We start from the raw sequence: 16,762 nt of genomic DNA, 5'->3' as shown, positions 1-16,762 counted from the left end.
GAAGCGGTGATACTGATCAGTGAATTGCAGAAGCTGAAATCAGCACTTCCTACGAACTGCAACAGAAGACATGTTTTGCTGCACACTAAGTTTAGAAGCTGAATTTTGTTTTGATAGGCCAGTCTGAACATTTTTGCTAAGTATTAGTAGGATTTGCTCATACGTACTGAAAAGCAAATCATAAACCAGTAAGTTTAAGACTTTCAAACAAATAGAGATGGTAAGTATTATTTTGGAATAATGGTATCATAATTAAAAAAAAAAAAAAAAAAAAAAAAAAGAACAACCAAAAAACCACACCAAACAACTGCTATTAAACAGTTCAAAATGTTAAACAACTGATAAAAAAAATTATGCCAGAAACATTGCTAAAGAGCAAGTACAAGAAAGAAGTCAGTTAAAACAGACAAGTTATGTCTCACAAAAGTGGGTTTTATTCCAAAACAAAACTATGACAAAACAGAACTGTATTTAGGCACAACATTAAGATCATGCAATTTAACCCATGCAGAAGTAAATGTTTTCATGGGCAACTTATATTTAGCTAGGAAAATAAGATTGCTTTTTCTTCATCAAGGGAACAAAACAAAGTATGGTATTAGAACATCAAGGAAGTATAGCACGGAATCGGAAGATGGCAGTGAGGCATCTGGGGATAGCAACCAAGCAAAAGACAAGCTTGTTCCTAAGACACTGAGTAGAACTGCCTTGAAGGCTGGAGGCTGAACCACTGAAATAAAGTAAAACTTGGAGAGTAATTCCAGTCATGCAGAAATCAGATTCAAGTATTTCAGAAAGTGAGCAATCTGACCATGACCTATCAACACTATTCAGAATAGATTAGCTATACATATCTTCATAATATGCTTTGGCTATAGTTATGTTCCTCATCTACCCCAACCTCTTACATCATTATCTGGATCATGGATAAACCTGAAAGGATGCTACAAAGTTGGGGGTTTTTTGCAGCCCAGAAAACACAGTGAATTCCAAGACACAGAAATACAGCCTAACACGGGCACTGGTAAGCTGTGGTATTGCCAGCAACTCCTTTAGACTAAACCAAATGCTGATCATCTGGTTTACCTGCCCCAACAGTAAACTAGTTTCACATTTATTTACCTGTGTACGTCAAATAGATGACACTCAGGAATACAATACCAGCAGCTAGTGAGACACCCAAGAAGAACAAAGTCTGAAATTCTTGCTTTGTTAATCTGTCTCTCAGATACTGCAAAAATGCATATGCCTGCAGCAGTGCAAACACACCTAAAGAAAAAGGAAAGCTTTTGTTTAAGTGCTCAAAAGCAGTAACAGCTGTTGAAGTTGGTATTCTTTGGCTACATTTGAATTAGAAAAATAAATGTAAGCTACACCATTACATCTCAAAACTAGTATAAAATCACTTTCTGACAAATAACCTTTAAAACTTATTAGGGATGATACTGTCTTGCAATGACAGAAACTTGCAATGAGAGAAAATACTCTCCAAAACATTCCTGTCTTATTACATCAAGAGCCTCAATACTCACCACCTCTTTGCTCCCAAATTACATTGGGGTAAGGGAGAGAATAACCTGAAAACTAGATTGCATTGATTATGACAAAATCACAAGTTAATATACCTAGACCTGGTGAAAAGTTAAGACATAGACCCCAGGCAACACACAGACAAGGCTAATTTAGAAATACATGGAAATTAAGCTACTGAACAAAACAGGAGGATTTAATGAAAGAAAAAAACAAAACAAACAAGTTTGTGGTGTTTGTCTGTGATATCAACAACTGAATTACATAAAGCTAGTGTCGAAACACCAGAATTCACCCCACACCCTCAAAAAGGCTCTTCAGAGTTTAATGTTAAACCAGAACTCTGACACAATTTTTCTGTTGTTAATCATTTCAATATATATAATAAGATCATTCAATCCAATGATTAGTCCATTCTAAACTGAAAATTCACTGGTAGCTGGCAGAAGCAGAAAACAGAACTCAAGTGTATGGTCTTTCTTCAATTTAACAATAAATTTGAGGTGCAGTGTTCAAATTCACTAGCTCTGGACTCCCAGAGAAAGACACAAACTCTATTCACTAAATAAATGTAAAATTCTTCAGACACAAAGTATGGTTTGATAATCTTTACTCTTTTCATTCTATTCAGATCGCGGGGGGGGGAGGAATCTCCATTTTTTAAAAAAAAGGTTTTTTTTTCTGGTAAATTTTAATGATATTCCAATTGCTGTCCGAAATACATTTTGATAAGTGACTACTCATCATAAAAAACCTGAGGAATGTAACAAACTATATCACACAAACAGTGTGCATAGTTAAACATAAACCTATCTGTCTTAGTAGAGGTTATTGCTATCAAAAAAATCAGGATGTCTGACTGTTAACAACTACTGAAGAAAATCAACTTACTTTAAAGACATAAAAAGAATCAAACAAGACTGAAATCAGTTACTTAAGAATCAGCCTCCTAATCAGTAATTTAAGTCATTTGTATTTAACCTACTCTGAAAAATTACAGAAGACTATCAACTCCAAAACCAAATGGCTCAGTAAAAACTGCATTTACCAATAAGGAATGTTTCAATTGTACAGTGCTTGAAGGCAAAATTATATTGCAGAACAGTAGAGTATCAATGTGCAAAATAAGTGCTTGTCAGAACGTGTAACTGATCCAGTGTTACGGAGGCATTTTACCTCCATTAGCTCGCACAAAGAAAGATAATGTATCAATTGGAAAGAAAACTTCCCTACAGACACTAAATTGTACCTCTTTAACAATTTGGTTTGTTAGTATGTGCTGTTTCTAATACAAGGAAACAAAGCTGCAAGCCTGAGGTTTTCTCCTGCTAAGCAGGCTGTTTGGAAGCAATTTTCTTACCTGCAGCTGCCATGTGTTCACTTGTTCTAATTGGCTGAAATCCCACAAAAGGTATTTGCATCGATAATATTAACCCCACAATGTAGAAAGTGCTATATGCTAGGAAAACAAGAGTGAGGAGAGGGGAGAAGAGAAAAGCAGGAAGAAAATGAATATACACATTTCAAAAAGCACTGGTTCCATAGTAGAGCCCATCCTCCCCAAAACTTTAGTAAATATTTCAGTGATCCTAATTACTTTTCCCTCCTTCGACTAGGAGAAACCTGCCTACTGCATCCAATTTTCAAGGAAGTAGCAAATACTGTTGTTCCTAATTGCACTGTTTTTTCTCCTCCTAGGGAAACAAACCATCTTACTCAAGATGTTCTTGCTTGGAAACAGTTTTCTCTTTCCATCTTATTTTTATGGGTCATGGATGGGGTAAGAGCTCTCAGATAACAAGTGAGAAAATGAGGAGACTGTATTTCTTTCCATATGAGGAGAAATTAAAGGGACCAGACCTCCAAGAAGCAAAACATTTAAGAGTCCACTACTTATGTAGAAAATGGAAAGAAGTACGCTTGTTCTTTTAACACAAAAGGCATACCAAGAAACTGAAAAGCAATAGAATTAAAAAATAATATTAAGCATATGTATTAATGGAGCTATATCAACCATGAGGACTCACAACCCTCCAGAAAGTAGAGGCCGAGAATGTAATTAATATTAGTAACATGCATTATTATGATGTATGCCCTAAGACTGACATACTTTGACGGGGTTTTGGTCCTCAGCGTTCTAGGGTAAAGAAGAGAAGGGAGGAGAAGACAGAAATGCCAACTCTGAACAGCCATGAGTCTAAATACATTTGAAGTAACCAGCCAACTTAAAGTCCAAATAAAGCTTTGTTCCTTCAGTGGCAAGCAGCAATAATCCACCTCCCAGGTTTTCTAACACTCCTACAAGTCATAAACCACTGTCTTTCTTATGGCCTCAATCTTATGAAGAGATCCCTCAAACAATCCTTTGTTAACCTCCATGGGGATGGGTTTGGGGAGTGCATAATTTACCAGCGGTATTGTTTCCATAGCACCTGTGTGATCTCACTGGGGGGTTATGCTCCTAGGGTACTGTATGCTTTCCAAAATTCACCAAAGTGACTACGATGATACTTCCAACCACTTGCTGTCTTCTCTGGTGTATTCTTTCATGCATCTGTATTGCACTAGTTAGCTTAGCTACTGATCTATGCCCTCCTGTGTCACTGAAATACATTTTGCTATAGGAAGCTCAATTTTTACAGAAGTCACTACCACATAAATCATTCACTGTACCATGAAAGTGTTACAACACTGCCATCCTGTGGAAATGCAATGATTGGCATAAATCACTACCTTCCACATTTGTTAAGACCATTGCAAATCACCAATTTTAAGCCCAGCCCTGCAACTGTTATACTTCCTATCCCTACTTCCTCCCCCTATCCCTTACTCCCGCTTCTTTCCAACAGCTATCACACACGTCTGTCTGTTATTGAAAAAAAACCGGCAATTTACACAGCAACACATTTTTTCTAGGAGCTTAGATACGTCAAGGTGATGTATCATCACAAACTTTCCATGTTCCTTTACAATCTACCGTTTTCACAGTCTTTGCAAAAACAATACATTAATTTTGATTCCTGCAAACTCTGACTAAGTCAAAAACAAAAATATTCTGCCCTACTGTGGATAAATAAACAATGTTAGTTGCTGTAAACTGCACAAACACAGGAAGAACCTACTGAAAAACTTCTCCAGAGAGTATGAGCAAATAGTTGACCACATACTTTTAACTAATGCATTATAATCACCAGACATAAACACCCAGCATCTGAATTTCAGAATACTGAAGTAGTTGATATAAATATATGCATGCTCACTATTTAATTGACAAAATCCAAGACACAGAACAAGGATTAAGTTTTAAATTCTGGAAGATCCTTAAGTGTCTTGTTATTAACAATTCTGAAAAACACACAGAAATTTAAAAAATTGTACAGAAAAAAAAAATCAAAATGAAGTGCAAATTACCAAGCCTCTTAAGTGTGCAAACATAATTTAAATCTATATTGGTACCTTTCCAAATGTAAACCCATTTATTTTTTAAACATTTTATAAACCACAAGAGAATCTACAAGTACAATAATAGAAAATATAATCAATTGTTCCTATATCTGAATAAAGAGATTATTTACCTATACAAGTGCTGCTAATACACTGGAATTGTAAGCACTTGTTCTTAATTATTAAGCTAGTCAGATCTGAATGGAAGATACTGACCACTGTCAAGCCCCTCACCCACCTCCCCCCCCCCCCCCCCAAAAAAAAAAAGGGGGGGGGGGGGGGGGGAGGGAAGAATAAAAGGAAAAAAAAAAAAAAAAGACAGCTTAAGTTTTCAAATGTTGGTAGAATGATCACCATTGATGCCAAGTGGGTCAGAAGCTATCTGGCTGACCAATTCATCTGCCTGCAAGTCATAAAATATTTAAAAATTGGCAAAAAAGTTCACGTTCTGGGAAATTTGTACTCATTAAATTATTCTGAATTACACTGCCAGGCATATCAGATCATGTCCCATTAACCTCTTTGGTGTATGAAATATATACCAGGAAATCATCACTATTTTTAAGAACCTGGTGCTGCCAAATATTGTTCTCTATATTTTTGTTATTATGTTAGACTAAACATTCATCTGTTACAACAGTTAGGCTCATGCTAGTTTAAAATAAAATTAAACAACTGATCTAGAAATTAAAACCCACCAAATTCTCAGTAAAATGGATGCAGATTTTACTAGCTACTGTCAGCTGACAAAAATTTTAGCTGCACATTGGTAGTTTTTTGAGAATTATGAGACTGCTGCAGACACACTAGCAATTGCGTATCATAGACACTCCCGAACTATCTTTATTCTCCCTATGTCAATGAGCTTTTGTAAACTCTTTTCCCTGTCTGAAGTTTGGAATTGAAGCACACTTGAATTTCCTCTCAGAAGTGCTTGAACATTCTTACCTGTTTTACAAAACCATCCTGTTAAACAAACCTAGAAATCACATACTAATGTGAGACATACAGACTTCTCTGCGTGTAAGGCCTCCCCTGAAAGCTTAAATTAAGCCAGCAGTTGCAATGAAACAGCAGAGCAGCAATCACATTTTCATTCTGACAGCTCTGCTGAAGTACATCTCCCTCACAGCTGAAGGGCAGTAACACCTCAAAACACTGTAGCTATTTGCAAAACAAATGTCTGCCAAAACCTTTAATTCATATGAACCTGCAGTACTATTTTCCCCAGATGAGTTCAAAGACTAGTTCACTGAAAGCTGAAAAAGCAAGAGTACTTATTCTTTATTGTTTCTGGTTACCACATTGCTTCAGGATTTTATAATTAGTAGATTTAATTTTATCTTGCCTAACTCATAGAAATTGAAAAATGAAAATATTCAATAAAAGTTTTAAAAGCAAACCAAGATAAATTACTTTTCCCTTAAATTATGCAGTTACTGAAGAAGTTAAGTAATACTACCATTAAAAATTAAAGATGAGTTGGAGGGTTTTTTTTTAAAAAAAATATTTCCATTTCTGATTTACATAACCAGATTAACAAAGAAGCATGGCACCAATATTTATAGTTTTGGTAACAAAAATAAAAAATCGAACTTGATTAAAATTGAGCAATTACTGTAGTATATAAAGGTTCAAATATATATGTAAATATAGTAATCTCTCTAGCAAGCACTAAAACAAAAAGCATTAATTAAAATCACAAAGACAAAACAATATTAGAATGGGTAATGAAAATGTATTTACGAATATGAAATATCCTGTGATACTACACTTCAAATCATACCATGTTCTCAAACCACTGTAAAGATTTCACATTAGCTAGAACATTTTTGACTCCCTAATGTATAAACCATTGAATACCCAGACTGCTTACTATGTATTTCATTCACACACCCACACCATGGCCGACTGATTTAACTGGTAAAGTCTCTGTAAGAGTGGTTTACAGGGTATTTATATGTCAGGCAAATCAATTAAAAAGTCAGTCTCCTAAGATCACTATTCACAGATTTCTGAAACTGGAAGGAAGGCTGACCCATTAACCCAATAAAATCTGAAGGATTCACGTGGAGTGGACAGACTCTTACACTACTTTTTAGTCTAGGTTACGTAAAACATACAAAGCTGCTTAAAATTCCCTATGTCTTTTCTCACATCCATCATGATCTACTATATGCTTGCATAATTTCTGCTGCATAACATTCTCAAGAGCAATTATTTAACATACTAGGAAAAGACAAAAATATGAAACATTACTACAGACACACACATTATATATATAAGTATGTTAAAAGGATTCTACAAATATCAAGCCACGTAATATTTTTTTTTCAGGCCACTTGAAAGGATAAAATTAATTAGCAGCTACGTATATGAAATGTTGGAAGCAAGTGTGTTTTAACACCTTTTTTCCATGTTATAGAGAATAACTGACTATAATCAGTAATCAAATTAATAAAATGCAGCCTGATGTGCAATTACATAATTCCCACTTGATACAATACACATTGGTATAATTAATTTCAAATCTCATGATTAAACATTTGAGAATGACTGTTCAATGAACAAAACTTACCAATGTAGACCCTCCTGCTGTATCTCTGCATCAGCAACAGGACAAACACATGCAGTGGAATAAGGTTGATGATGAAAACATAACCACCCCATGCAGAGACCTATGAGAAATGGAATAGGAAAATAGATCTGCAAATATCTGCAAAATCTTAGGAAAGCCAATGCTGGCTTTATACATCCTGATGGTCTAACAAGAAAACACAAACCCCATCTAGACAAGGAGTCAGAACCACCAGTAATACCACCAGAATCTTTCTCAGTATTTATTATTAAAAAAAAAAAACAAAAAAACCAAACAAAACAACCAAAACCACCCACCCACGTATCAAAGACTTTTGAAATGGGCTGGTGGATTTTCAAGGCTATCCTTCCCGTATCTCCTCCTCCTACTGAACCGGTCTGGTCACATTGGCAAACAAGAATGTGATGCTGAGGGCTCTTCCCCATGGTGAAGGCTGTAGCATGAGTCCCATGCAGGATCCAAAAATTCTCCTTTGACATACAAATTTGGCACCACGCTCTGCACATTTTGCTGGGGACAGGAAACAGTCTCTCTCACCAGAGAGGAGGAAGGGAGTAAGATACACCTCTGGGAGCAGAACTCCTGGAGCAAAGCAGCCAATGCAGGCTGCAGCGTAAGGAAAGAAACAGAGGTAAGGGGTGGATGCGCAGGGAAGCGGGGCTGAGCACTTGCAATAGCACACAACAATATCATGGATGCTGTGAGCCTGTAGTAACAGCAGCACTTGAGAAGCACTGGTATGATGTACTTAGAATTGAAACGCTACAATGTTATCAATCTATCACTGATTGCTGGTTTAGATAAAGATTTAATGAGCTATCATTACAATGTGTTATCTAAATTTCCAACATATTCAGAAGGACTAATGTTGACCAGACAATCTGTATTTTAACACATGTCCTCCTGTCAAATTAGTCTAGACTCCTTCCATACATACCATGCCTACCCTAGATCTTCATTTTTAGAATGCAGTAGCTAATGTGGTTTTCACTTTAATTGTACTTCAGGGCTTAGATTCACTTAGATATTTTTAAGCCCTAGAATCCAAAAAGAAATCCGAATGACTATGTTCTACAGAACAGATTCTAAAATAAGGACAAGGCCAAGTACCACTGTTTTTTGATACTAATGCTAGAAAACCCAGCGTTTCAAAATTTGAGGTAACCAGTTCAGACAATGTAAACAAGCAGAACTGAAATGTAAATTTTCTAGAAATTCATTTCAGATTATCATGATCCTCTTGCCGAATTACTAGCATGAAGTATCATGGTTTACACAGACAAGTTTATTTAATGGGAGAAAATTATATGAAGGCAGAATAGAGTAAGAACAAATGTGCAATTAAGATGCTGTCATATTTAGGGAAAGGTTTGAATGAAGCAGGTATCAGACAGTTTGTATGAACCAGAGACCTGCATGTATAATTACCAAATACTAAACCAAAACTAAGCACTGAAGATTGTACTAAACTGAAGATGCACTTGCAGAAGTTGAAGTCAAATAAATGCTAAAAATACAAATGCAAGGAAAAAACCCTTCTCCTTATGCAATGCAATGAGTCTAATTATCACAGTAAGTTAGGTATATATGTTAAGAGATATGGTTATCAAGAAAGATTTCTGCCAGTCCATGCCATATCCATTCCTCTTTCAAGGAGCTGTTCCTCCACTGCCCATGAAAGGGCTGACTCCTACTACCTCAAAATTTATTTAATTTTAAATATTTTAATTTGATTATTATTGAAAATTACATGATTTAATTTTCAACTCACACTGAAAAACAACTAATTGCATCAGAGAAGGACAAATGGGTACTATCTAATAAACAGTACAATTATACTTTCTCCTAAAAATTTACCTAAACAAAACGTCTTGAAGGGCATCTTAACAAAACTCTTTCCTAAAAGGAAATGCAACATATGGAAAACCAACACCAGGGATGAAGTAGGTACACACTCTGCAAGCAATAAAATTCTATCATTTGATCAGTGAGGCTATGCTATGGACAAATCTTAACCTTTCACTACCTAACAGCACTTGAAAGGAAAATAAAAGAAAAAAAACATTGCTTTACATACAAGGACTGACTGTCACGATGATGACATTAATTCTATAGGTTCGGTCACCACGCACACTCTAGATCACATCCCCTCACCCTCATACAATCCCACAGACCAAGACACTAGTCAGACTAAGATGGGAAGAACTTATTGGGTGATTTTTCAGCAGTAAAATTCTAAGTATTGTATTTGTTATCTACACATTTATGAAAAGCACTTTTAGAGGATCTTGCCAATAAATTAGCACAATATAAAAAAAGACCGTGCTATATAAATACAACAATTCAAAAACTTACTTGCCTGATTTTGTACTGCACGTAAGTCTATCAAACCTACAGGGTCTCTTCACTGTAATGCTATATAAACAGCAATGCTGCGTATAAAGAAGTGGCTGTTTATTTAATGACTTGGTAAAAAGAAGGAGAAATAGGGGAGGAAATAAATGTACTCTTAACAGAAGATAGCTACCCTATTTGGCAACATATACAGGGCTGTTATTTGCTGTATTGACAGCAAAAATCTCCGAGAAAACCCAATGAACATTAAAGCTAGCAGAAATCTAGGCAACATCCAGATAATCTTTGAATTAACCTTGTACTTTAAATTAAGGCATGCAAAACAGTTCATAAGTTCCTTTTTCTTGCAAGCCTAGTTACCTGACTCTAGAAAAGAATTGAGACCTCAATCTCAACCGACACCAAGCAATTAGCCTAACTGTCCCACCACCGGCTATTTTGAGGCTAATTTATTTTTCATATAGCCACACACACACACAAGTTTATTCGTTAGGGAAAAAGACTGATTTATACAGGAAAATTCTTCAAGTCTAAGGTTTCAGAAGATAGAGTAAAGGGGAAACCAATTCCCTCCATTTTGCTACTGGTTTTATCACCTCAATTTTACTACTGTTTTCCCTCTGTTAGCCCTTAGGAACATCTCTGCAATAGCCTCCGTTTTCATAGATCAAGAATGAAAAGCGACTTTATGATCCTTTAATCTGACATTGAATTAATTCAGCATTTCTGGTGGTAAGCTTTACTTTATGGCATAATTGCACAAAAAGAAATAGCTTTCAAAGTTACATTAGTGTAACTTTGTCCATAAATTTTAAATATTATTATTACATTTTAGTAATAATGCTGCGCAGGCATATGAATATTCAAATTCCACCTTAATTCACCTGCACCAAAAGAAAAATTCCACTGAATCAGAGTATCTATTCACAGCATGGGAAAAATTTGTACGTACAAGTTATTATACTTCAGAGTTTTTCCAAAATCATTTTCATTGTGTTTATTAAATAGTTTACATTTTTAAATATTTATTATGCCTTTTTACTCATATATTTAAGGTTTTAGTAACAATATGAAGCAACAATTTTACATTACAACTCCAACAAAGATTAAAATCTCCTTCTGTTCTTCATCAACATATGGATTGTATAAGCCCTGCTCAAATAGTTTAGCTATTATATAGATAAAAGGCTTACCATGTAGAAGTAGGATAGACAGCAGCAGATTGTCCAAAAGACCGACCCAGTTTTCACAGACTTCACCTTTAAAAATAGTCAAGTACTTATGAATGACAAACACTGGACAGTATTCCAAAATTTCATTCCAAAACAACTGTCAAGAGAACTCTTCAGCACATACCAAGTTATATTTGCATGCTTCTGAACTGATGTCCATAAAACAAAACCATAGGTGCAATTCATTTACACACAAAATAGCTTATACACCTATCTCTAGTTAAAGTAAAGGTAGGATGCAATACAACTCTCTGCTTCGTGATCCAGGGTAGAAAAGTAGTTGCAACACCTATGTGCTACCTTCTCTGAGACATTAGACAACTTCATAATTCTAAGTGTAGACTATCCATGCCTTACTTTGGTTGGCATCAGACCCAACTCTGCAATTACAGATAAAAGAGCTATTCTGTAATTTGAAAAACTCAAGTGAGTTTAATGAGAGCATCCAGATACTACTAAAGGTTTAGCAGGACCCATAAACTGGCCCCAGGGTATGATTTTGTCCAAAACTGATAGTGATGATTGTGGCGTGATAAAATAGGAATGAAAACCCAACATTAAATAAAGCTAGACATTTCTCTAAAATCTGTATCTGATTCACACATAATTCTGGAAGAGTTCATGCAAACATCACCGCACTATATGCAGTTTAGTTAAGTATGAGTTCCGTAAGAACAGGTAACAGCTATCGTTTCTCAGTTGTTACAAAGTAACAGCGTAGGTTAGTTCTATTATTGTTCTTAAACACAATACACCTTTAAAGCTGCCGTTTAATCCAAGTCCAGATTTAAAAAACCTGCATTTAAGTAACAACAGTCACTCAGTCATGGAAAACTTGAATTCCCTTCCATTACACTCCTACCAACAACATCCCAAGTTTGAAATAGTCTAAAGCTAAAAAACTTGTAAGTATGCATCTGCTTATGAAAAGCAGAACTCTTGACAAAATCATGTGAAAAGCTGTAATGACCATGTACATACATGGGAGACACTCCAAATTAAAAGTACATGCATTCAAGGAACACACAAGTACCATCCAGTGTCTATCCTGAATTAACAATATAGTTATGCTGTTTGTGGTATTTCCAAAACAGATGCAACAGAACAGAAAAACGCCAGCTTGCCTAACCTCCTTCATGCAAAACTGCATTACAGATGCAATTCTATATACGGATTAAAGAGTGACAGACAAGCTGCACTAGCAAGCAGGCTAACTAAAAGACATCAGACTTTTTTTTTCTTTTTTTTTTTAAGCATGCAAGTAATATTAATATATCTTGCTCTGAACAGCTTTGGGTATTTAAATTGGATGTGTAAGTCAAAGCCCAGACCCTTCATAGTCAAAAGCTTCTCCATAAGATGATTCAAAGCATCTTATGTTCAGAAACGACTGCTTTTCACCAGCTAAATAAGGAGGCTAAAGTATGATGCTCCCATAATACTACTACCTCCAAACTGAAAACAGAAACAGCCCTTCTGTTTGCTTTGTAGACTTATCATCATTATTATTACTACTACTACTACAGGACACACGTACTTCAGTTGAACAGTACTTTTACACAGCAAACCAAAGAGCATGATTATGGAGTGGTTCATATCATGTGACTTCTCAGTACTTGTCTGATCAAGAGCCAAGGGGAAGAGGGATGAGAGGGAGGAAAATAAGAATTCAATGGATTCTAAGAAAAATCAGTCATTTGGTTGGAGGAGGAACCAAAAACCTTTCCAAAGCAAAAGACTCAGCAATTACTTACCCATAAATAGTATGTGAACTGCAGTGCAAAAATAGCTATGCCTTCATTGTCAAATGATCCTGCTACTGATCGGGATATGTAACCTGGAACTATGGCAATAAAACAAGCAGCTAAAAGCCCTGCTCCTTGGTTCCACAGTTCTCTGGTGAGCAGGAAAGTAGAAATAGCTGTAAGGCCGCTAAAAACTGGTGCTAGGAACACACATACGTCTCTTATATGGACTGTCACATTAAGCATATTTAAAATCCAATGTATAAGGCCTGCTGTCACCATCAGTCCTGGGTATACCTAAAAGAAGACAAAAAAAAAAAAAATCAACACACCAAACCATTAGGTTATTGCAGAAAATTACCATGGTAGGTTTATTTGCATGTAATTTGCAATGAAACAGTCATTTCTTAAGTTGATGTAAGGAGTGAGCAAGTAAAGCTAATGAAATTATTTTAATACTACTTTAAGCATGTTTTGACAACACCGCTCAATACCAGAGGTTCCTTAAATTTTATCCAAATGCTAACAATTAAATAGAATACATTTTGTAAATGAATAAGCAGTATATAGATAATACACTATCTTGCCTGACATTTATCATACAACGAGAAGCAGAAGCTAAAGTCTGCATGAAAATTTCAAGCCAGTTACCAGCTTTAAGACAAAAAAAAACCCCCCAAAACCAAAACCCTTAAGACAACAAGAAGAAACCCAACATCATTTCCCAGCCCTATCCATTTTCCTCCAAAATATATCACGCCACTCTTCACTTCTTGTTACCCACTGAGAAAGAAAATGTGCATCAACAAGATGTTTTATTTTTAAGCTGAAAAGCTGACAGTCAGTCAGTTGAGTGTTATATATTTTCAAGATACCTGTAGGCATCTTTGGATATGAAGGATCAAAATGAAGTCCTATACAACTGAATTAAGATGTCCTCCAGGAAAGGTAACATAGACTTACACTGATCTATTGAACCCATCAAAGAATACTGGAGAACTTAATAATATTCTTAATAGGAATTCTACCCTCCCACATTTGTCAACATTAGAAAAATCAATATGTACTAGAAAAGTTAATATGCACTTCACCTGCCTTAGTTTCTTTCAAAAGCTAAGAAAGGTGTTGTACTAAATTAAATTAACAGATGACAGAATCCTCCCCTGCATATATCCTTGAGAGCTGGTTTTCAAGATGAACTACTAAAGCATACTATAGCACGTGACTTGCAAAATGACATATGCAATCAACATTTTGATTCTATTTCCTAAGGGGTTTTACTTCATATAAAATCAGGTCTGAAAATAATACATATATATGATACAAAAAAAGTCTCAGGTATCTCTAAGATATTAAAAAAATTGTATTGTAATTGTTACAAAAAACATCATTAATTTAAATGGTATGTACTCTTTAATGCACTTTCACACACTAAGTACACACATGGCTGCGTTGTTACTAAAGCTATTCTACTAATGAATGTTATTTGTGTTCTGATTTAATAGTGTTGTTTCATACACCTTTCCCATCTTGTAATGTGCATCAATACCACTTTTACCTACTCCTGATGCTTCATACAGCTACCCCACTGATTTAATTCCATAAGGTCTTTTCCAGTGAAATCCTAATATTTTCCTTACACACATGATGTCCACTCAACATATACCACTGGATTAAAACTTTTGCCTTTAGAAATTTAAGTAACTGGTTTGTTTTTTTTTTAAAAAAAAATCATTGCACATACCAGAATTACAGGAGTCATAACACCCTTATTTATTACTATTAGAATATTATTTATTACTTATTTATTTATTACTATTACATGTAAGTAAAACTCAGTTCTGTTCTTGTTCAGAGTATGCTGTTGGATAAAGACTAAAACATGCTGACTTAGTTCCTGCAGCTAAAAATTTTAAAATTTTCTTATTCCCTCTGCAGCAATTTGACAATTAAAAGTATGTTTTATTAAGATTCTTCTTTTATCAATGTCAAATTTGTATTGAAAGTTCAAAAAAAAACTTACTGCAAAGTCATCTTTAAGTTATTATTACAATACTTACAGTTCCACCTACTATTCTTCCCAGTGGATACCATGCTCTTTCATCAAACCAATTTAAAAATTCATAAAACCCATGGGATGCAAGATGATGTGTTGATCTATAGTTAAACCTAGAAAGAAATAAAGGAAAAGAAGGGGAAGGGGGGTGGGGATATAAAAATTAAGCAACTTAAGTTTTAGGCATACCTTAAGTCATCTGTTTTCTAAGACCTAGAAAGTAATTAAACTTCAGCATCTCATTTTGTATGTACAATGGTCCACCCTAAATCTATAGAGTTTTAAAGTAAATTACTAAGCTCTCAGTTACTAACCACTATATTTTCTTCATTTATACAGCCAGTGCATACACACAGATGAAATGTTACAATTTCAGGGTTGGGTTTTTCTTTTGTTTGTGAACATTAAAAAGTTTTCTATCACTCTGATGAACATTCCTGTTATTTCCTGCATTCCTTTTTCAAGTTAGTTTTCAAATATAGTTTATCAACCAATTATTCACCATATCTGGAATATCACTTACGCAGAATTAAGATCACAGAAGAATCAATGCAAGACTCCCATTCTGAGAGGATAACTACACAATACATCTGCTGCTGCTCCATTTCATGTAACATTGAGCGGTGATGTAATGTAATAACATGCAATAAAGGGAATCAGCGTAATTGTTCACACTATCAAACCAATGGCCTTGACTTATTCCCTTCTTTGAATCAATAGGAATCTACACAACATAGAATCTATGTAGATGCAGTTTCACCTTCAAAGTTTGTACACTCTCTGCTGCAGAAAATTCCTTGTAGAACAAAAGCCCTGCCATGCATACCTTCAGTTCAGTCTGGAATTGCCATCAAGGCATTAATCTTCCACTTTCTTGGCACATATTTTTTCCAACTTCTCAAACTTCAGATAGAAAAACCTTTCAACTATTACAAAGTCCATTAATTCTTCAAACTGGGTATCAGACTGCTGTGAGAAAAACTGTGGCACGTTACCTCAAACTGCAACTTTTTCATGATCATTCAGAAGAAACTAACAAGGCTACATGTACTGATGCTGTAAAGTTCTGTAAAGAAAGTTTAGGCTTAGAAAAGCCAGGGTGAACACCACTTCTGAAACAAGCAACATCCACAAACTGCAACCTTCCTAATAGATACTCTAATTGGAATTTAGATAACCACATGAAATTCATCAGTTAAAGATGTATTAAAGATTATATTCATTAGTTAAGTAGAAGTTCAGATGACTAAATGAATACCATAAATACAACAGGTTAGATGAGCAAATCGCCATGAAAGACTCCCAAAGACAGTTAGTATTCAACACTGGAAAAGCTTATGTGTATTTTTCATTTTGTCTGTTTTATGAAAGCATCCACTTGTATCAGTAACATGCCCCACTTCTAATACAAATCTTAAAACTACATCAAATTCTTTCATATACCTAGGATTCCCAAAATATCACGGGTCCACTATGAACTAATTCATTTCAACAGAACGAAGCTAATGTCATTCAAGACTGCAAGACCCATCAGGTTCCTACTTGTTTAATCAGTACAACTCTAATATCTGCAGTACAACCACACAAAGGTCATGAGCAGGTTTTTTTCATCTACACAGTGAAAGAATAAACCAATTTAAATTCAAGTCCAGATGTCAGAAAATTTGCATGCTTCCACTGACTAAATTATCACAGCATCAGTCAAATAACATTAAAAATAAGTAAATAAAAAAATTGAGAGCAGTATTTCCAGGAACAGTCTCTTACATGTTAAATAAGCAGTTATATAGGCTACATTAAC

At 35.1% G+C, this 16,762-nt stretch overlaps 1 protein-coding gene across 1 annotated transcript in view; it reads right to left on the bottom strand.

Moving 5' to 3' along the window:
- STT3B (STT3 oligosaccharyltransferase complex catalytic subunit B) overlaps positions 1-16,762 on the bottom strand; it is a 52,806-nt gene that overhangs the window by 15,703 nt on the left and 20,341 nt on the right. Inside the window, exons 2-7 of the mRNA XM_055806991.1 lie at positions 14,966-15,074; positions 12,915-13,202; positions 11,122-11,187; positions 7,553-7,652; positions 2,891-2,989; positions 1,123-1,269 (exon numbers count right to left, since the gene is read on the bottom strand). Coding sequence (XP_055662966.1) covers positions 1,123-1,269; positions 2,891-2,989; positions 7,553-7,652; positions 11,122-11,187; positions 12,915-13,202; positions 14,966-15,074 — 809 coding nt within the window. The remainder of the gene's footprint in view (positions 1-1,122; positions 1,270-2,890; positions 2,990-7,552; positions 7,653-11,121; positions 11,188-12,914; positions 13,203-14,965; positions 15,075-16,762) is intronic.

This window comes from Falco peregrinus, chromosome 5 (genome assembly GCF_023634155.1).
Source record: "Falco peregrinus isolate bFalPer1 chromosome 5, bFalPer1.pri, whole genome shotgun sequence".
NCBI lineage: Eukaryota > Metazoa > Chordata > Aves > Falconiformes > Falconidae > Falco > Falco peregrinus.
The sequence above is the reverse complement of the archived record's forward strand: the minus strand, read 5'-3'. Positions and strand labels throughout refer to the sequence as shown.